Source organism: Heloderma suspectum, chromosome 3 (assembly GCF_057233095.1).
Source record: "Heloderma suspectum isolate Gila_16-S chromosome 3, 16-S_ref, whole genome shotgun sequence".
NCBI classification, from domain to species: Eukaryota; Metazoa; Chordata; class Lepidosauria; order Squamata; family Helodermatidae; genus Heloderma; species Heloderma suspectum.
Window position 1 is genome coordinate 93,298,851 of NC_139460.1, and position 23,004 is coordinate 93,321,854.

Below are 23,004 nucleotides of genomic sequence, written 5' to 3' on the forward strand. Positions count from 1 at the left end.
GTAAAACGAAGGAAACCTTCCGGGTAGCTCGTGGTTCTCCATGTGAGCCACTGTAGTGCTGCGACCAGCACGAGGGGCCCGCAGGAATGAAGTTCGCTTACAAGGTGAGCAAAGGAGGGCGAGAGCGACTCCGCTCGAGTCGGGGAATTCGGGGTTTAGCGAGCTCCGGGTCTTGTTTTTGCCAGGCTGGCTGGCGGGCGTCCTTTCTCTAGTCTCCTGCGCCCACCTCCCGTGGGTCGCTTGAGCCCGGCCCTCCTTTTCCTTTCCCGTTGCTGCTTTTAATCCCGTTGTCTTCTGAAATCCCTCAGATAGTGTTTCTGGCCTTGAAGGATGAAACCGTGGCAGAGCCTCTCCATAGGGGCGTAGCTCTTTTGGAGACCTGTGGCTCTTCTGTCACTCCCACCCGACGGCCTGGTTGCTTGCATTATCAGCTCCTAGGCAAACGCATCGAGAACATTTGTGCTCTTACGATGGGCTTGGTGTGTGTGTTTAACTTGCCCTTGTACTTTAATATCAGGGGCCGCGGTGGCTTAGTGGTTAAGACGCTGAACTGCAGACCGGAAGGTCGGCAGGTCAGCAGTTCGAGACCCGAGTGCTGCGTGACGGAGTGAGCTCCCGTCTTCAGTCCCAGCTCCTGCCAACCTAGCAGTTTGAAAGCAAGAAAGTGCAAGTAGATGAATAGGCACCGCTTCGGTGGGAAAGGTAACAGCGTTCCGTGCACCTGGGTGTTCAGTCATGCCGGCCACATGACCACGGAAGCGTCTTCGGACAGCGCTGGCTCTTCGGCTTAGAAACGGGGATGAGCACCGCACCCTAGAGTCGGACACGACTGGTTGGGGACACCTTTACCTTTTTTACTTTAATATCACAGATTATAATAAGAGAACATTAGCATCAACTTAGGTCTCCAGGCTAGCTCCCCCAGCCCTACCCATCCACTCCCTTTTTCATACTGAATCTTAGGGCCAAAATGCCTGAGAGACTGCCTGCATCTTCACGCTCTGCTGCTCTCTCAAGTCACTGGAGAGTGCCAATTCAATCTGACATCACTTTAGGACTCAATGATGCTCAGGAAGGTACAAGTTGTTGCCTCTTGCCTTCAGAATAATTTTATCCGAGACTTGCCACTATTTGATTTGGGCATCTTCTAGAAGTAGTGTAAGAGTTGATTCAGGTCACATGATAGAAGTTGGGGTATGGGAGCATTTGAGTAGTTAATGCTCATAAGATTTAACTATGTATTGCGTGTACTTATCTTCCTTGGGTTTTCAGGACTGAGTTGACTCCAAATTATATATACTCCCCCCCCCCCGTCCCCATTCCCCATATCCTCCTAACGTATACTCTTTTGTACTCTTTGAAACTGCTTTCAGGAGGATAATATAACATTTCATTTCTCTATTTTATTTATATCCCATCTTTCTGCCAAAACTGGCATTTGAGGTGGCTAACAATATTAAAATATAGATAAAAACATTTTCAATAAAAACATTTAAAAAAATCAATGTACAACATAGCAATAGAAAGAAGTAGGTAGCACCCAGCTACTTCAGACAACCTTGCACAGCAAACTAGGTTATATGCCAAAGGCCTGCCCAAATAAAAATGTTTTTGCCTTGTAGTGGAAGAACAATAAAGAGTCCAACTTAGTCTTCTTTAGCTTGCAGTTCCAAATCCTAGGAGCAGCCACAGAGAATGCCCTCTTTTGCATCCCCACCAGATATACTGCTGAGGATGGTGGGACTGAGGGAAGGGCCTCCCCTGAAAATCTTAAAAACTTGGCAGGCGTGTATGGGAGGAACGTGGTCTTTCAAATAGCCTTGTCCCAAGGCATATAGGACTTATAGGTCATAACCAGCACTTTGAATTGTGTCCAGAAACAGTCTGGTAGGCAGTAAAGCTGTTGTAACAAGGAAGTCACATGCTCCCTGTAACCGTCCCTGATCAACTGTCTGGCCGCAGCATTCTGAACCAGCTGAAGTTTATGAGCACTTTTTAAAGGCAGCCCCATGTAGAGTGTGTTACAGTAGTCCAAATGGGATGTAACTAAGGCACACGTCACCATGGCCAGATATGGCATCTCCAAGAATGCAGCTAGTGCACTAGCCACAGCTACTCCAATGTATTTCTGGCCGCTACCAAAAACTGAGCATCTACGTTGAGGGCTGAATCTAGAAGTACACCCAAATTGCAAACCTGAATCTTCAAAGAAAGTGTGACCCCATTCAGCACAGGTTGAATCCTCTGATTTGCCTTTTAACTGACCAGGAACACTTCTGTCTTATCCAGATTAAGCACCATCTCTGTTTTATCCAGATTTGTGCATCATGTCACTTTTCTGGTTCAATCAGAATATAACTTTCTATAATTCTCTCTTTTGTAGTTTTCCAATTTGCTGGGTACAGTCTACCGCCGTGGAAACCTGAATTTTACTCCAGATGGAAACTCTCTGATTAGTCCTGTGGGAAACAGAATTACTGTCTTTGATTTGAAGAAGTATGCATTTTTTTCCTCATTTATAACCGCTATCTCAATCAGTATATGATCACTAGAGGTGGTGGGGTGTGATTCCCCACTCCTGTTTTTGAGACTCTCCCCACCCCCCCACCCCCAGCATAGGAAATAATCTGTTTAAAAGCCTTCTTGGGAGTGCCTCTGAAGTCCTTTCTGTTCTTCCTCTATAATGGAAGAAATATACTGTATTGTACTCAGACTTATCAGATGAGCTAATAACTAGTATACTGGATTAACACTGGGGAGAATGTTGATTGTGTTCTCTGCTTTCATATATATTGGATGACATGGCCTGGGAAATCTGATACATTGTGCAGAAACATATTTCCATGTGCAGATCACCCTTCCTGAATTGGGCATCAGTGTGCAACTCAAATTCCTGCTTTGTGGGCTACTATTTTGTCACTGTTTTTAGCATGTTTTTTACTCTTCTTTACCATCTCACCTAGTAACAAGTCTGAAACATTACAAGTGGCAACCCAATACAATGTCGCATGCGTGGGACTCTCTCCAGATGGAAATCTTGCTATACTAGTTGATGAAGGTATTTGTGCTTTTTTTTTTAAGGAATATGATCAAAACCAAGAATTACCTTAACAAATATTAAACTATGATTAGATTCCATTTGAGAATAACTGAAAATTTTATCTGTGTTTTGTATATATGTTCTGTTGGTCTGTAGTCAAGACAATAATTATTGCTTGTTTGAATTAGATTCCCTTGAATAACATTAATTTTGTATTTAAATTTGAATTGTGTCTCAGGTCAAACTCTCACAATACAGATGGTGCTGTCTGCATTATTTGAATCTTTGAACAATGTGTTTGAAGCATTTCTTTTTTCTGCAGAGGGAGCTGCCTTACTTGTCAGCTTGATCAGTAAATCTGTGATCCATCGGTTCCATTTTCAGAAACCTGTGCGTAGTGTCTGCTTTTCCCCAAATGGAAAGTACGAGGAATTTTATGTGTTTGTTTTTATTCTTTTTAGGTGTATATAAATAATAGTAGTAATATCTATCCCCAAATTAAATCTGGTTCATCATGAAAATAGGGATGAAAAGAAAGACGCCTGTTTAAAAATAGAATAGATACAAAAGGAAATGTAAAACCTTCCATTGGACCACCTTCACATGGTGAAAGTGCAATAAATGAAAATGTGTAATAGCAAACCTATTAGAAATAACTATTATGGTGTAAATCAGGGGTGTCGAACCCAAGGGCCGAATTCAATTTCAGAGAAGCTCTCGGCGGCCACATTCCAGTAGTGGGTAGGACTGAAGGAAAAGGCAGCATGCCAAAGGGGCAGGGCCGAAAATACCAACATATTTTAGCTTATTCTGCCTGTAATTAAGCCTTAGGAGAGGCATTTTAGAATGGGGAAAAACTGCAAAAGATGGGAAACCACCAAACCATCAGCAGTTGGGGGAAAGGATTAGAGTTGGCCTGTGGATCTGAGTTTAGACACCCTTTTATCCTGTACAGCAGGGGTGGGCAACTTGCAGCCCTCCAGATATTTTGGTCTACAGCTCCCATAATCTCTCACCGATTGCTATGCTGCCTAAGGCTGATGGGAGTTGTACGCCAAACATCTAGAGGGCCACAAGTTGCCCGCACATACTGTACAGTGTAAATACATACTTTCATATCTCTCTCAGAGGTCTGCATAGTTTTACTTATTTGAATGCTTGTTATCTAATGTTGCTAAGCTTTATCTTTTTGATCTTTATTTCTCTGCAAAAGGTTTATGTACGTTAAGTTTACTCTTCATTTTATTGTAACAGGAAATTTGTGGTCACAAAGGACAAGGTGGCTATGATGTATCATGCTCCAGGGAAAAAGCAAGAATTTAATGCATTTGTCCTTGACACAACTTATTATGGTGCATATGATGAAACAACATGCATTGATTGGACTGATGATTCCAAGTAAGCTTTTATGCATTTCGTCAGAACATCAAAGGAAATGACCAAATCGGTTGAAAGTTGGTGGAACATGTGCTGTTTGCTTCCGTTGATACACTTGAAAATCTTGCATTGTTATTAAAGAAGTGTATCTGGACAAGTTGCCCTAGTCAGTTTTTTGCTGTAGGGCTGTAGCCCGTTGTACACGTTATCATTCACTAGTACGTTTTCTTTTTTCATTGCATCTAAATTGATGGAAAGCAGTTTATAATAAAATAAACATGGGGGTTAGGTCCAGCAGACCCATTCTGGAAATGGAGGGAGTCCAGTGAAGCCCTTCCCTGAACAGAAAGAGAGAGGCTATTTTCACCTATTCTCCTTACCCACACAGCCCTCCCGCCCCCCATGCCACCTGTCACATTGTTCAGTTCTTCAGAGTAAAGTGTGTGGGAGCGGGAGGGGTTTGCAAGGGACTCCAGTGAAAAGAGTGTACCTGCAAAAATCTCCTCGCACTCTTCCATGATCGGATGTACACATATTTATTTCCAAAACTTTCTTCAGCCAGTTCAAAATTACTGTAAGTGTCCCTTGATCTGTTTAAAAATCTCAATTTCATATATCCAGCAATTTCTTGAATATTTACAATTTGGCCAACAGCAGTAAAGCATTGCCTCGAATACATATTCCAGTTTAAACTGGTCAACTGGATAGAGTACCCATTAGAAGGATGGGTCTTGGGAGCTATGGATTGGATCCAAAGATTGCCTTCCTCTAACAGAAGGCTTCCCATGATGGTGAATCTTTGGATCCAACTATGTTCATTCCTTGGTATGTTTCCCAAGGCCACCAGCTGTCAATAGATGGTTGTCTAATATGAACTACTTGTTGAAAGATCCACCAAATAACAATGTTCTAACAACTTTTTTTTAAAAAAAAATTCTAGATGTTTTGCAGTAGGCAGCAAGGACATGTCAACATGGGTATTTGGAGCAGAACGATGGGCCAATCTGATTTATTATGCCCTGGGAGGTCATAAGGATGCAATTGTTGCCTGTTTTTTTGAAGAACACAGTCTAGATGTATGTACCTTTTAATATTTTTTTCACACTAGTTTTTATGTTGGTAGGTAGTTGGCTAGTTTATTTTGTTTGGGGGTAATTGTATGAGGGAAGACTGTAAGGGGCTTTGTTTTGATGAACTGTCTTCAAGGTTTTTATGTACTCCATAGTTATTCTAAAAGGTATACAATATAAATAAAATAACAATAAATACAATCATATCAATGCCTTTTCTTCGTTGAAAAATTGAATATATTACATTTCACACCAAACATTTCAAGCATTGTTTTCTCCAAAACAAGAGTGCATATTGAAATGCAGTGTGTTTTAATTTTAGGTTAGTTAGACTTAAGACTGTTTTAAAGTTTCATCAAATAGAATTCTATTGCTAGAGGTTTGCTAGAGGATTACAGCCTTATGGGCCAAGTATTGCCAGACCCTTGTTGAACTTAATAGCTTGAATGCTAATCTCTTTAAGGGCCACTTGTGTTGTGTGATGATTGTAATCATTATGTTTTTGTATTCTAGTTGTACACTGTCAGCCGAGACGGGGCTTTGTGTGTGTGGCAGTGTGATACAGAGCTAGATGGTTTGAAGCCTAGGCTGCCGAAAGGCCAATCTGAAGATGAGGAGGAATTGGCAAAAGATCTAGATGAAGGGTTGACTGAAGCAAAGAAGGGCAAACAGGTCCATGGGAAAACCAGTGCAAATGAAAAAGAGAGCAGAAAGAAAGTGAAATATTCTTGTGCTGCCAAGTAAGTGCTTTTCCAGAGAAAGAGAGACATAGGAAGAATTTGTTGTATTAAGCACCTTTGTCTTATACTCAAAGCCAGTGTACGTCTTTGACCATTTTTAGCCATAGAAAACAAAAGAACTGTATCAGAATACTTCATCAGCGCACAATGAATGTGTGGGTTAAAGGAATGGCAGATGCGATTGAGGATAGGTCATTATAACTAATTATGTGAATTGAAGACCTAGTCTAGTAGATTCTATCTTGCTGATGAAAGTTTGCCAACCAGGATCCTCTTTTTACTAAGAAAGTTGCCTTGATTTCAGTGTTTGCTGAAAAAGTGGTATTAAAAGAAACCAAGTATGTTTATGTTTGTGGTCAGATCATTGCTCTGCATGACACATGAGATTTGTGATGCATGTGGTTGCCATTTTCAGGAGGCCTGTATGGCTGGCTGCAATCCTTCTGAGGTATCCAAGATCATAGTGGGTGGAGGAAATCAGTGTTGAAAGATCATTTACTCCATTGGTCTTCAACTGGTGGGTCAGGACCAATTACTGGGTTGCAGGATGACCCCTGTGGGTTTCAACAGCAGTGCTACCACCACTCAAATATAGGGTTCAGAATTAAGGGTCACATCCACCAAAAACGTTTGGGCTAACGGTGGGTCCCAGGTCTGAAAACAATAGTACTGGTTAATTCAACCATCTGCTCTCTGGCAGAAATATGGAAACGCCAGTCAATGTCAATGCATACCCCCAGTCATTCAGGTGATAGCCTATTAGGCACCATAGTGAAAACTGTGTTATGCCACAAGTGTCTGTGCAGCTTCTAGTTTAATAAAATAATCCAGATACCTTAAGTAAGCCAAGCCACACACTAAAATGGAAGATCCACAAAAAAGTGGGTGTACAGCTCAACTTCTCATGTGGAGGTTGAACATGGTATGGGATTTTGTTCCTGAAGTTGTACTAGAAAGACTATTCCATGATTTTAAATGGCTAGTATTTAAAACCTTTCTTCTGAATCCATGATTACTGTTTAGTAATAATTAGAACATGAGAGTTGTCACCCAGATAAATCCTCAGGGGGAGTGTACCATGTGCACATGACTGCTAGGCTTTCTTTTTAGGTGGCACCTGGAGTAACTCCTCTCATATTGTAACATTCTTTAAGTAGTAACTTAGCTTTTGTAAGGAGTGTTAGGGAGCAATCCTATGGCCGCTAGACCGTGGCTAGATGGCCATAGGATATGTTCTTTTCTGGGAACCGACCTCGGAGCCCACGCTCCAAGGTCAGTTTCCGGAGAACCAACCTCCCACCACTTCCGCAATGAACAGCCTCATCCTCCGCGCTCTCAAGAGGAGTGCCGAGTGGCCGGAAAGGGGCGTGGCTGGGGGCGTTCTGGGGCGGGGAGAGCATAACTGCCTGTACGACACACCCTATGGTGCGGGGAAGGAAGCCTCCTTCCCCGTTCCGTGCTCCCACAGCTAGACAGCCGCAATCGGCTGTCTAGCTGAAGAAGCAGGGCAGGAGGAGCACAGAGGGAACAATCCCCTCCATGCTTCTCCTGCCCTACTTTGGATGGCGGTCGCCTCCGAGTTTGGAGGAGGACGCCTACCTGGATAGGATTGCTCCCTTATTGGAGTACATAGTGCTTCCTTTTGAAATGTTCTGTCTAAATACAAACTTGGAAGATAATTTACAAGGGGAAAAAACCCTCAATGCTACTATTAAAATGGTTTTGTATGGTGATTTGAACGATAGTAGCAGAAGTTGGCAGAAGTTAACCAAATAGAACTCCACGATAGTAGTCACCTGAGGTAAAGAAAATTGGTTGTCATGAGAAATTGTCATTCTTTGTTTGGCTTTTATGGGGCGGGGGTGGGGTGTAGATTTTTAATTAGCGTTGTTCCCTTTATTTTATACATCATGTCTAAAACATTGTTGTTCCATAAACCATTGCTGCTTCCTCTCCTGTTTATCCAACTGTTCTTTGTTATAAAGGTAATTGAGTGATTAATGTGCCTTGTATTAAACATGTGTCAGTGATACTTCTTATAATTTTCTGTTGTCTGTATGATCTTTTGCTCAGACACTTTTTCAATAAAGAAGGAGACTTTAACACCCTGACAGCTGCAGCTTACCACAAGAAAATTCACCTGCTAGTCACTGGATTTGCTTCTGGAATTTTTCGTCTTCATGAGCTTCCAGAGTTCAATCTCATCCATTCTTTAAGGTTAGTATGGATATTGCTGCTTATTGAAAACAAATGCAGCATTAAAGAAAATACTAATTGTAAGTTTTTTCTTTAAAAATCACTTGTTTTTGGGTAGCTGTAGCTTAAACTGAGTGCTTTTTCTTATTGGCAGGAATTCCTCCAATTTAATAAAGTCCTGTGTTCATATTTTTTTGTGTATGTCTTGATTGCAGCGCGTCTTTTTGAAAGGCACATTGCAAGTCTCTGAGAATACCATTCTTCACTTACGTTGTATCTGCTTATGTCAGTACTGGTAACCATTTAACATGTGTAGAAACGGCCAAGGTCGCTAGTTACATTAGTATGTTTTTAATCTGCTTCATGCACAAAAAGACTGTTACTAATTGGCAGTGGAAGTCTCTCTGGAGTTGTAGGGCTGTTTTTCTTAGAGGAGTAGGAAGCAAAGGTTGAGCAATATGTGAATGTGGGACCGCACTGAATATAGACACAGAGAAATTTTGTCCAGGGAGGAGGTTGAGAGCAGTAAGATGACCAAGGGAACACATGCATTTGGCAAGTGAAATGTTTTGTAGTAAAGGTATAAAACGAAGCTTAAGTTGAATCTGGCTCCCTAGAAATCTTCAAATTACTTTTAACTGACTCTCTGTACTCGTGGCTAATGCAGTGGAGGTGGTTGCGCTGTGTAGGTTTTCTTGTGGCAATCTGGGCAGTCTGGCACATTGAGGCGTAATAGAGCATCCGAACCAGGCCATTGACCTGTAGCAGAGGTGCAGAACCTCAAGCCTGGGGCAAAATCCGGCCCTCCGGGGTTGCCCACATCACTGTGCCCCTTCCCATGGACACCCCCCTCTTTTCCCCAACCATCAATGGTTTGGTGGTTTCCTGGCTTTTTTGCAGTCCCCCCCCCCAAGTCTAAATGGTTGAAATGCTGCTTCTAAGGTTTAGTTACTGTCAGTAAGAGCTTTAAGCTAAAATATGCTAGCATCTTCGGAATTTTTGGTTCTGTGTTGCCCAGAGCTTCTCCAAAATGGAATTTGGTCCTCGGGCTGAAAGAGGTACTGCACCCCTAATACCATCCATCTTTTAAAATTGACCAAATAGATTTTTACAGATGAATAAGAAATGTATGTAGTAATAACTGATAGACTGCATGTGCAAAGTTAATTCAAAGGGTCTCAGGTCAGCATAATGCAGCAGACGGTCTCTCTTACTCACTTGGTGGGTTATGTGTTAGTTGTTAAGTTCCTGTTGTCTGTAAGCCACTGGCTACTGTTGTATGTCTGAAACCTTCATGAAGCTTATTTTGCAGCTGATACGGTTTGGACTCACTGCCCGTGACAGGGATGTCTAATAACAGAAACATTCCACCTGCGTATTGAATGAGCACAATTTCCAGTAACTGCTCTTCAATTACTTTTAAGGATAAAACTTATCAGGCTAGTATAGACTTACATAATTCTGCTGAGATCAGCTTAAATATATTCTCAAAGCAGTACCATTTAGGTCTTTTAAACAAAGTGATACTGTGCATATTTTGGATTTTACTTCGTACATTGCACTGGAGTGAACTTGAGGGATCCATTTTGCAGAGCCTTAGCTGACTTGATGTTATGCTGAATGATACTGACTAGTATCCTTTCCTCATCATGACTTAATAACGCATGATCTTATGTGTGTCTGAAAGTTTGGCTTAAGAACCCAAATGCTTAACTTTGGTCTTAGTCTCATTCCTCAACTTTAATTGCTCCTTGTGGATTTTTTTTGTCGTAGCATTTCAGACCAGATGATTGCGTCCATTTCTGTTAACAGTACTGGTGACTGGATTGCCTTTGGATGTGCAGGTGTGTAACTATAAGGTAGTTATAGGGCCTGTTTATGCCATCAGTTATGCTAAGATAAACTTTTGACTGACTTCATGAAACTTCTTTACACTGGGATAAAAACCTCTTTTCAGTATTAAAACACAATTTAGTTTTTAAAAGGCAAGAGGAAAAGTCAGTGTGACCCTTTGAACAAGAAACAATGTAAACTTGTGCAAATTTAGTGCTTAATCTTTCCTTTCTGCCCCCTCCCCCCCATCAATCCCTGTGTTTATGGTAGCTTGCAGCACATCTGTCTTCAGAGTACAGTAGCATTATTAGTTGATCACATGTCATGGCTTCAGTTGTTGCAGCTTCATAACAGGATGCAATGGCTGCTGCAAGTGTGTATTACTGTGTATGCATGATTCTATATCCAGCTCTTGCATCACTTCATCCACGTGAATGTAGGCAAGTGCAAGCCTGCATAAGAAATCCAGTGGCACCCTGAGTGTGCTAAAAGTCTGTCATCTGTCTAGTCTAGTGCTATCAGTTTTTACTGGTGCAGGTCTTACAGTCAGCTCTCTCACACTATTCCTGAACTCATTAATTGTGATCTCCTCGCTAGGGAGTCTCATTTTAATTTTGAACTAATTGGTAGTTCATGTTTGTTAAACTAGGGTGCACATAAACTGTTTTGTATATCGGTGTGAATGCTGAATTGTTGATAAGATTAGAGTACTGCAGGACAATGTATAGATTTAATACTTGGTTTTGAATCTGAACTACATGTCCAGCCTTCCTTTCTATTGTGGTGACAGGTCTGGGACAGCTCCTGGTGTGGGAATGGCAAAGCGAGTCCTACGTGCTGAAGCAGCAAGGTCATTTCAACAGTATGGTGTCACTTGCATATTCTCCAGATGGGCAGTACTTGGTTACTGGTGGGGATGATGGGAAAGTAAGTCTGCCAGTGTTGGTGAAAACTGAGTTTGTGGCTCTCTACAACCCACTATTTCTGAACATGTACTGTAATTATACTAAGAAAGAAGCTGTCAAAATGCTAGTGTAGTGTGTTTTTTCTCAATTACATTTCGTAGAAGGTAGAAACTTGACTTTTATGTATGTTTTTACTCCTGTTCTGCTAAGGGGGTGGTTTTGCTTTTTAAATATCAGAATCTGTTTTGATCAGTAGCAAAGCTGCTTAACACTGAAGTTCATCACGTTCTAGGTTGACTGCACTGACTCTAGTATGTACCTAGATCGTGTTTTTAGTGAGATTTATCATTGAGGGTGAAATAATATGTTTATGTCATTGAGCTTCTAGAGATAAAATTCTCAGTTCTATGCTCAAACACAACTAGTTAACTTCCGTGGGACTTTAACACTGCTAAGGGTGGTGAACTTGGATGTGTTTTCAGTAAGTGAGGGTGATCTATTGAAGCTAAACATTGTGTCAGTCCTAGAAAAGGAACATGTCTGCAGCTTACTGACGGATATTCTCTGTTCCATTTGCAGGTGAAGGTGTGGAACACGAGCAGTGGTTTCTGCTTTGTCACCTTTACGGAACACACTAGCAGCATATCTGCTGTAACATTTACTACCTCAGGCTATGTAATTTTGAGTGCTTCCCTAGATGGAACAGTACGAGCTTTTGATTTGCACAGGTAAATTGGTTATTTTCCCTCCTAGTCTCCTCGAGCTTTGTTTTAGCTTGGAGTAGAAACCAGAGAATTTAGAGTGAATATTCTTAATTAAAATCTGGAGATTTGTTGTTAAACTGTTATGCACTGCTTCATTGGGTCAAATGTGCAAATTCTGATGTGGTACACTGCTCTCGTGCAGTTGTGCTACCTGACAGATTGTGTGAACACTTTACCATTTGGAAGGATGCCATATCAAAATCCCGTCGTCCCATGTCAGAAACTACAAGAGAGCAGACTAGGCTTTTGTTGTAGAAATATAATGAAAAATCACAATGAATGTTCTTCTGTAATTCCCCCCCCACACACACACACACACACAGATTTGTAACATCATTGAGGTGTTTTTAACCGAGAACAGTACCTAAGCATAAATGTTGGTTCTTCAATCCTTTTTCTGTATATTTGAAACAGATACCGCAATTTCCGTACGTTCACTTCCCCACGACCAACCCAGTTCTCTTGCTTGGCTGTGGACTCCAGCGGCGAGATTGTTTCAGCTGGTTCTCAGGACTCTTTCGAAGTATTTGTGTGGTCAGTGCAGAGTGGGCGACTCTTAGACGTAAGGAACTGACAGTCTTTTTTGTAGCCTCAGCCTATTTTGAAACTCTTTCTTTTGAGGCCAACTCCGTTGGGATTTGTTTCAAATGAAAAGTGGTATATAAATATTGCTAACAAATAAATAAATATCCTTAAAGAGAGACCCTGTACTTCTGGAGTTTAAAGTGATCATCAAAAAACAACACTGAACTCCAGTAAGTTTTAAAACTGAGAGTCAAAAAGACACATGCCTATAGAACTCTTCAATTTTTCTTACTTAATGAACACCTTTTGCATCTAAATTACGCTTCCAATGCCTTATGCTATTTATCTGTGCAGCTGTGGCCACTTAGTATTGCTTGTGCCTTGGTAGCTTCAACAGCTTCATCCTATGTGAGCCAAGTGGAGAGGTTTATTATGTTCGATTGCCTGTCAGTTTCATTCTTATGATATTTGCTATAAAGCTGTATCCAGACCAGTTACGTAATGGCTCCCTATGCTAATCCCGGCCCAGTGTCCTCAGCTGTGATCCTGGGGCAAATTGTTTGCCGTATGGTAGTATTAGAATCCCACTGCTTGATCCTGGAATCTGTGCTCTTGGTCCTATTTGCCCACTGATATGCATAGTGCAGTTGCTTTTGGTCTTAAACTGCACATCTGTTAAAGGATGGGAAATTGGGTCAGGTAGCTTGCCAGTATAAAGTGTGGTCCAAAAGTCATGTATCATAGTAACTTTAAATGTTGTAATTACAGCCCAATAATAAGAGCTGTTGGGATGGGTGGCCTTTGAATCACCCATCATGCATATGCAGTTCCTTGTTTTTTGATACAGGTGTATATGTAGAACTAGCAATGCATGATTTCCATATTTTTATTTATGTACTTTTTTCCCCTTTAGGTGTTAGCTGGTCATGAAGGCCCCATCAGTAGTCTCTGTTTTAACCCAATGAAATGTGTCCTAGCAAGTTCCTCTTGGGATAAGACAGTTAGATTATGGGATATGCTGGATAGCTGGAGGACCAAGGAAACATTGGCACTAAACTCAGATGGTAAATTTCTTGGAAATCTCTTGAATTCATATAGCAATGTTGTTCGTGTGATGGTTGCACTAATTGTGGGATAGCCTGGCTGCTTGAAGCTTCAATCACATGGAGACTCCTAAATGCTATTACTGGAAAGAAAACATGTCTGCAAGTTTTTTTTTAACACGTAGTCAGAATTGAACCTATCTTGTCAGATTGGATATCATATTGAAAACATTAAAAATAAAAAGTGATGAAGAAATGCCAGAGCTAAACCATTGTGTTTCAATGCAACATTGTGCAAATATGATAATACTCATGAAATGTGTGGATCTCTGTGCATGTGAAAATGTAGGAAGTTGATGGATTTGTGGAAATCCTGGATCTGGTCTCCGTGTGAGTGTAGCTGGGTTTATAGAATTGAGGGCAAGGTAGTCAGAGTACATGTCAAGGTATGTTTCTTAAACAAGGCTTGGCTTTGATTATACTCTTTGCAGTGCTTGCTGTTGCGTTTCGCCCAGATGGCAATGAGCTTGCAGTTGCTTCCCTGGATGGACAGATAACTTTCTGGGATCATGAAAATGCAGTGCAGACTGGATCAGTTGTGGGGCGACATGACCTACAGATGGGGAGAAAGGAGCTGGACAAAATAACTGCCAAACAAGCTGCTAAGGGGAAGTAGGTAGAATATCTGTGACCTTTTTATGAAGAACTAACTATATCCCTTTGAATTAGGAATCTTTATTAGAGTTGTTTGCATTTACCATCCAAGTATCTGGTGACCTTGTATTTTTATGAAGTTTATTTTAGTGTTTGAGTAGGAAGCCTGTGCAGTACTAGGAAGCCTTTGAGGCTTTTTTGCATTTCCCATGGGATTGTTGGAATCTGAGAATTATGGCCTTTTCTTTTTCTAAATTAAATGTGACTTCCGGCTGCAGGTAAAAGTTTGAATTTGAGTGAGTGTAAATATCTTGGTTGATACCTTCTGAACAAGATGCCCACACCATTTTGATGCTCCTGTCACTGTGGGTTGTTAATAAAAAACATAATTGTTGTGTGGAACTAACAATGAGTTAGTAAGATCATTTAGCACCTCTGTTATGTCTGCATCATCTTAACAGGCAAAGGCAGTGAAAGAATGGCAGGTAAACTTTTCAGAAATCAATGTAATTTTGCCGAACATTTTATTCAGATAATTTGTACAGAGAACTTATTGCAAGTAAATCTTTTAAGTGATCATGAACATGATTAGAAGAAGAGAAACGACTTCTTTCATTAATAGAGATGGCAACAGCTAGACTATGGGCCACTTCGCATGTCACAGTGGCAAATCATGGGTTAATTAATCTGCGATTTCCCAGGCTGTGCACAAGCCGCTTCCAGTTTGTCCTGTTTGTAGGTTGTTAGCCTGATGCCTGAACCCAGACACCCTGGGTTCTTTATGTGTTAAAAATCCAGAGTTAACCTAACAACAGATTGTAGGTTAACTCTGGGTTGTTTAACCCGTAAACAAAGAGTGTCCAGGTTCGATGTCATGCTAACAACCTATGGCAGGGCGTTCGTAGGTTGTTTATGCAAATTGGGAACGGCTTGCTGCCATGATATGCAAACTGGGTCTATGATTAATAAGTATGAATGCATAATGTCACAATATTGCTTATAGTTTAATCCTGATCTTTTCCTCTGGTGAATCTCTCTAGCTCATGATAAATGTACTAAGATACTGATGGAGGAGTTGGGAAATGGGAGTAGAGGTTACAGAAAGACATGATCTCTTAGGTCAGTACACACCTGTCTGTGTGTACCAGAGTAAGGATTACCAGAGTAATCCTTGCTAGATTAGACTGACTTCAGAAAATGAAAGCTGAGGCTTTAAAGCTTCTGCATGTGGTGAAGCATGCGCTAGTCATTTAATTTTGACATTGTACAGCATATCCCAGTGGTCTCCCTGTGAGCTGACATTCCCTCTAATTGTGAACTTGGGTGGTTGAGTGCCAACAGAAGTGGAGCGAAAGCAGAGCCACTGAGAAACAAAAGGGGCACTGGTATGCTTGGGAAAATCCTGAGGTCTGCAGAGGTACAAAATGTATTTTTAAAAATCTTAAGGGTGCAGTTCCCCACAGCCCAGTGAGGACTGAGAAAGCTCATTGGACACCACCAGCTACAGAATGTTGAGTGATAGTTGGAAAGAAGAAATGGAGGACTGGAGGGTGGGGAATGGAATAGCCTCCTAGAGGTGGACATGGCTGGTTGGAATCCTGAAGGACTCCCTTTAGGAGGTGAGAATACAGTGCAACATTTTTGACTATGACTGTTCACATGGCAAGAAAGCTAAAACTTTCTAAAAGGTAGTAATCCTTAAATTGTGCAGAAGAGATGTAATGCAAGGCTAATTGTTTGTTCTGGTGTGACTATCCTTATGGGATAGATGTAGTTAATCCAATATAATTACACTTGAGAGAGGTTTAAGTTGTGTGAGGTTTAAGCCATGAGATCTAGTTGAAATTACTCACGTACACTGTGTTTCTTTCTTTCAGATCTTTTACTACTCTGTGTTACTCAGCTGATGGGCAGTGTATTCTGGCAGGGGGATTGTCAAAGTTCGTTTGTATTTATCATGTCAAGGAACAGATTCTCATCAAGAAATTTGAAATATCTTGCAATCTTTCCTTAGATGCAATGGAGGTTAGTGATTTAGTGATTTATTTTGTGTGTGTATATGTTTTGGCCCGTGGTGGCTTAGTGGTTAAGATGCTGAACTGCAGACCGGAAGGTCGGCAGGACAGCAGTTCGAGACCCGAGTGCCGCATGACGGAGTGAGCCCCCGTCTTCAGTCCCAGCTCCTGCCAACCTAGCAGCTGGAAAGCAAGAAATTGCAAGTAGATAAATAGGTACTGCTTCGGCGGGAAAGGTAACAGCGTTCCGTGCACCTCGGTGTTCAGTCATGCCGGCCACATGACCATGGAAGCGTCTTCGGACAGCGCTGGCTCTTCGGCTTAGAAATGGAGATGAGCACCACCCCCTAGGGTCGGACACAACTGGCTGGGGACACCTTTACCATTATGTTTTGGCATGAGAGGGGAGAATGACCTATATCAGAGTTGGGTAGGCTTGTGGGATCAACTTTGCTTTTCTACTAGAACCCTGAGATCCACCAGTCAGAACAAGGTGAAAAATGAGGACATGTGCTAATAATAAAAGAACAGGGTGCCTCTGAGTATATGCTCAGCCCAAGACTTTGTGACCTTGATTCTGGGATCACAGTTTTTTTCACACAAAAATATACTCCTGATTTCCCCCCAAGTGTTTTTTCAGCAACCTAATTGGGGTGTGTGGGAGGAGCTTCTTAAATGGTTGCGCTTGTTGGAAACCCTTGCCGATCTCCTACAAAACACCCAGAGATCTACCAGTAGATCCTGATATATCTTCTGCCCCCTGCTGATCTATATGAGATCTTGAAATTGAAATACATTTGCTACTGCTGCTAGCAACCTGAATGGTAAACCAACAGTGAACTCAGGCTTTGGAACAAGGAATGCAGATCTGTGTTTCTGACTTGGCTGTAGCCCAAACAAACATTACTTTAAATCTGTATTTAGCAGTGATGTCTTTCATTTTTTCTTGAGAGTAGATAGATGCATGTAACGTGATCCATGTCTTAAAAGCCTCACTACCCCCGATGTTAGGGTCCAGATCAGGGGCTCTGTGCCTACTCTAGAGGTCTTACTCTAATGAAAAAAAGACATAACTTTTACAAAGTAATGTCTGTTTTGGCCCTGTGTGTCTGCTGTGAAGCATTCCCATTTTAAGACATGACTATTCATTTCTGGTCTGAATTAATGTTGTCTTCATAGTGGTTCACTTTTATCTGCATATGTATCTGGAATCATGGATTTGGTCGGGAGGGATGGAGATTGAGCAGCCACTGTAGGATATGACACTGCAGTCACAGTTGATTTGAATTTGTGCATATTCTATTTAAATGAGGTAAGTGTTGTCATATACTTTATTTTACAGGAGTACTTGGATCGTAGGAAAATGACTGAATTTGGCAGCCTGGCATTAATCGATGAAGGGACTGGGGATGATGATAGTGTTGCCATTGCTCTTCCGGGAGTAAAAAGAGGTATCTGCTAAAAAGCAACAGTGTTCATCAAATCAGCCATGTAATTTGTGCTCAGAACCATGTGAGCTAAGAAGATTTCTTGCTGAGTCAGTGTGGGATGGAAAGGATGAGAGCTTTTAAAATAAGTCTTTTGTGCATGCTTTCTTGCTTTTGCTTGCTAAAGTGGTGATCAAACCTTTTAGCTTGGAGACCAACCAGTAGAGCTGTCTTTATTTGGCATGTATGGGAGGTAAAACCCATTGCTCCAGGTCATGGGCACTGGAAAAGTTGAGTATTTTTTCACTTTGAGGTAGCTGCAGCAATCACTTGCATGTTCTGTGATGACTCTAGGTAAAAGATGATTCAGTGCCTACTGCGCTATAGCACATCACTTTCACCCTGCTTTGTCAAGTTGCCCATGCAGCTTCTCCCTTGTGTTTTCCCTCACAGCAACATGTCTTACCTGTTGTTGTTTTTTTAGCAGTTAATGTTTACAGAACCTTTAGCAAGGTGGACTTCATCAGTGTTATCGTTTGAACTTAGATTACTCTTATTTCCTAGATATTCAAAGTAATAAACAGTAGGGAACCTCTGGCCTGCAGCCTGCCCTCTGCGTTCCACCCCCACGCAGCAATTAATGTTTAAAGGCTTTTTAAAAAGCCTAATTGCTGCACAGGGGTGGGGTATATTTGTGCAGGTACCTGATGAAGAAGAGCTGTACACTGTGACCCCCCCCCCTTGAATCCTGCCCACACATGGTAATTAAGCTTTTTAAAAGCCTTCATTAATGACAATGGAAGCTTTTTAAAAGCCTAATTGCAATTGTGGGATGGGATTTTCTGGCTGGTGGTGGCTGTGTGTGTATGTATATAAATGGATGTGTGACGTATTTGCATGTGTATGAAAGAGTTTTATGAAAGAGTGTGTGGAATAGCCCCACCCACTCTTTGCACAGGGCTCTGCCCACCTCTGACATGTGACTCATTTGGGGAACCATCCAAGGGCATGTATCTGTCAGGCTGAAAAGTGTTCCTTACCCCAGCTGTAATAGGTGACTAACTCAAATGTTTACATCCATATCTGTATAGTTCAATGGTGGTAGTGATTGTGAAGGGAAATTTTAATTGTTATGGGGTGCTAGCATTTTACCTTGATAAAACCTTTTTTACTTTTTAGAAAGGACTGCTTTTTTTTACATTACTAACAAACAGTGAACTCGTATGTACTTATCTACTGTCTTTGTCACACTTATTGCTGGCACGGTGAAATTAACTTGCAGTGTCGTGGTTGGTATGTACAAGATTAATATTTAATGCAGGAAGTGACCGAATTTCATTTTGCTTTCTTTCAGGTGACATGAGTTCTAGATATTTTAAACCAGAGATAAGAGTGACTTGCCTCCGCTTCTCTCCTACTGGTGGGTGTTTCAGAATGGATCTACCAATTTTTTACTGGTACTTCAGGCCCATGTTGTGGTAGTTTAAATGGAATAAAGTGGCTGTGTTAGGGCAACATAACTGGAGTTGTATTTACTAGATATTGCTCATTTATGGCATTTTCATATCGGGATAAGTAGTCATCTGTCTGGTGGCAAACCCCATGCTTTGTAATAGCCAACAAAGTTAAGAAAAAAGCCATTGTACCCATTGATTAACTCTTTTCCATGATCATGTATATGTCTTCAGTTTCTCTGTGTGCCTGCCTGCCCTCCCTCCAGGCATGCACAGTGCCAAATTTATTTATTTATTACATTTCTATACTGCCCAATAGGCGAAGCTCTCTGGGAAGTTAAAACCATAACATACATAATGAAAAGATTTAAAATACAGTGACAGAGTTAAAACAACAGACTGAAGTACTAAAATGCCTGGGAGAATAAAAAGGTCTTCACCTGGTGCTGGAAAGAGCACAATTAGGAGCCTCTCTGGGAAGCTCAATAAATAATACCACCAATGCTTTTCTTGCAGGACGCAGCTGGGCAGCAACCACCACAGAAGGCCTTCTTATCTACTCTTTAGACTCTGGTCTGGTCTTTGATCCATTTGACCTAGAAATTGACATCACCCCTAGCAATATTCGTAAAGTACTGCTTCAGAAGGAGTACACCAAGGCTATTGTCATGGCTTTTCGGCTGAATGAGAAGAAACTGATTCAGGAGGTTCTGGAAACTGTGCCATGCAATGAAAGTAAGCCGTGCTGCTGTTGCCAGTCTAATGTGATGATTGCAGAGTTCTAGCTGTTGGCAAGACTTGGCTTGCGTGTGTACCGGGGAGAAGGGAAAGGATAAAGTCCCAAATGATCTCAGGTGTTTGACATGAGTAGAAGGTGGTAACTAGTAACCATTATAGGAATAGAAAGGAGGAGGAAATGGGGAAATGTATTATATCATATGATATAGGAGTTCATTGATTTATATTTCCTCTGTTGGAAATACATACATATTTGAAGAAGAGCTTGAGACTGGAAAGCTTAGTGACGAGTCATGTATAATCTACTGTTTTGCAGGGTGTGTTTTTGCTTGTATAATCTTAACTAATAAATCCTCTTACTTTAAAAAAATACAGTTGAAGTAGTCTGCTCATCACTCCCAGAATTATATATAGAAAAGATGCTCGAATTTTTAGCCTCTTCCTTTGAGAAATCTCGTCACTTGGAATTCTACCTCATGTGGACTCAGAAGTTGCTCATGTTGCATGGCTGCAAGTTAAAAACAAGGTTAGTGAGCTTGGGGTTGTAAGGAAGAGAGGATATAACACAGGCTGATACTCTGCCCTTCTAAGGACTTTGGAATGGTCTTCCGATCACAAGCTGAATATGAGCCAACCATGTGATGTGGCTGCAAAAAAAGGCAAATGCTCTTTTGGGCTGCATTACTAGAAGCATAGCTTCCAAATTCTGGGAAGAACTAGTTCCCCTCTACTCAGCACTGGTTAGGCCTCATCTGGAGTACTGTGTCCAGTTCTGGGCACCACACTTTAAGAAGGATGCAGACAAACTGGAGAGGGTCCAGAGGAGGGCAACAAAGATGATCAGGGGACTGGAAACAAAGCCCTATGAAGAGAGACTGAAAGAACTGGGCATGTTTAGCCTTGAGAGGAGAAGACTGAGGGGAGATATGATAGCGCTCTTGAAGTACTTGAAAGGTTGTCACAGAGAGGAAGGCCAGGATCTCTTCTCGATCATCCCAGAGTACAGGACACGGAATCATGGGCTCAAGTCACAGGAAGCCAGATTCCGGCTGAACATCAGGAAAAACTTCCTGACTGTTAGAGCAATATGACAATGGAACCAATTACCTAGGGAGGTGGTGGGCTGTCCCGCACTGGAGGCGTTCAAGACGAGGCTGGACAGCCATCTGTCAGGGATGCTGTGACTTGGATTCCTGCATTGAGCAGGGGGTTGGACTCGATGGCCTTGTAGGCCCCTTCCAACCCTACTATTCTATGATTCCATCAGTACTGGTTGGGTCCAAACCTTCTTAGCTTTAGAAATGGATCTGCGTCAGGCACCAAAATACCGTATTCATTAATTCATTCATTCTCTCTCTCTTTTGTGTGTATGTATCTGTCTCTGCTACAAGTAGTAGTTATTTCATTGCAAATAACAGGCCACAGCTGTAGAGCCCCTCTCAATTATTTAACACTTTGAGCTGTTAAATGTAAGCATTAGCCATTTTGTGTCTCTTATTTTTAGAATGACTATATAAACAGTTATGTTTAAGTTTTTTTTGTGCTTTTGCAGGTCAGAGAAACTGCTGCCTAATATTCAGTTTCTTCAGAAGAGCATTCAGCATCACTTTGAAGATCTTTCCAAACTGTAGGTATTCAACTGCATTCTACTTTAAACCATTCCCCTTTTCAGTAGCAAGGGAATGAATATCTGTCAGCAGTACTATCTTAATTAAAATGCTTTTTTCCCCTCCGTCCCATTCCACATCCCTTGTGGAGAATTTTACCCGAGTACCTCCAGCTTTATGCAATTTTGTTCTGGCAAGTGCCTTGGATATTCATTCACTCCCCATCCCCTCTTCTGTTAAGGTGATTACCTTTAGTAGGTGTCCATGAATATGATAGTCATGTTAGAAGGTCTGATTGCATCAGAAAATACAGAGCCACATAGCTCTTCTTGTTCTTTCTACATTAGATATTGAGGCCAGTTCTCACATTTGCTTTGACCAATAAGTGGTGAATAATCAAGTGATGTGTGTTGCATGTGTGAACTAGTCCTAAGTAGTATGTTACCTCTGATTACTGGCTACGTTTTTATACACATAGTCAAGCGCTTACTTTCACTGCTTTGAACCTACCCTAAAAATCTTTCCAATTGTCTTTTTCTACAGTTGTGACTGGAATTGTTATAACATGAAATACATTCTGTCCATTTCACAACAACGGGGTATAAAACGTGCAGCAGATGTATCTGAAAATGATGAAGATTTACAGAATTTGGAAGACTCGAGTAATGACTCTCCCATGGAAGAATCAGCCGTGCTTTCATGAAAAGCAGTTATTTTAGTAACTGTTGAGAACTTTTTCATGCAGCAATAACTTTAAACAGTGGTATTCACTGAGACCTGAACAGCCCTCATAGTGGCTTATTTTGTACAGGTGATTTGAATGTGCAGCTTCTTAGTGCAGTTATATTCCAACCATAGCTTTTTGCTTGGCTTCAGATAAAACATGTAAAAGTATGCAGTCATGTTGCAGATTGCCTCCAAGGTGAGTGGTAAGTGCTTCCATGCATGCATGAGGCTTTTTTTTTTTTTGGGGGGGGGGGGATGAATTGACTGGCAAATTGCCTAAATTATTTTTGGTATTAAATGGTTTCTATAAAATTAAACAATTCGTTTTGGGAAAAGGTAAATACACGGACCACTGGGATTTCAGATCTTGATAATAATTTTTTATTAAAAAACAAAACAACAACAAACACACAATACACATACACTAAAATATCTCCTAAGATTGTAAGATATCCACCTTTGGCTCCCCTTACACAACAAATACTTATTATTATTCTCTAGTTCTTATCTTAGTTGTATATCATACATTGAGTTCACAGACATTATCTCATTTCTCTCCTAATTTTAACAACAAAAAAGAGAGAACCATCTCAAAATTCAGAATCCACATACATAGATATCATTTTTCTCTATTTCTTGTACAAATTCTATAAAAGGTTTCCAATCTAACATAAATTTAGTTGTTGATCCTTTAATTATAATAGTAAGTTTTGCCATCTCTGCCAGCTCCATCATTTTCATGATCCACTCTCTCACAGTTGGTATTGTTTCATTCTTCCACTTTTGTCCATACCTTGCAGCTGTTGTCGTGTAGAGAAAGAGGGTTCTCGCCTTCTCTTTTACGTGTTTATCTATTAGTCCCAATAAAAAAGTTTCTGGCTTTAATTCTA

At 41.1% G+C, this 23,004-nt stretch overlaps 1 protein-coding gene across 1 annotated transcript; it reads left to right on the forward strand.

Moving 5' to 3' along the window:
- On the forward strand, window positions 1–23,004 carry PWP2 (PWP2 small subunit processome component). The gene is made up of 21 exons (XM_084843870.1): window positions 1–104; window positions 2,384–2,496; window positions 2,964–3,058; window positions 3,363–3,462; window positions 4,295–4,438; window positions 5,358–5,493; window positions 6,001–6,227; window positions 8,301–8,444; window positions 10,197–10,267; window positions 11,047–11,183; window positions 11,741–11,889; window positions 12,340–12,487; window positions 13,364–13,514; window positions 13,985–14,165; window positions 16,025–16,172; window positions 17,505–17,613; window positions 18,944–19,009; window positions 19,560–19,778; window positions 20,157–20,307; window positions 21,334–21,408; window positions 21,932–23,004. The coding sequence occupies exons 1-21, from the start codon at window positions 87–89 to the stop codon at window positions 22,089–22,091; spliced, it is 2,742 nt and encodes a 913-aa protein (XP_084699996.1). The 5' UTR covers window positions 1–86; the 3' UTR covers window positions 22,092–23,004.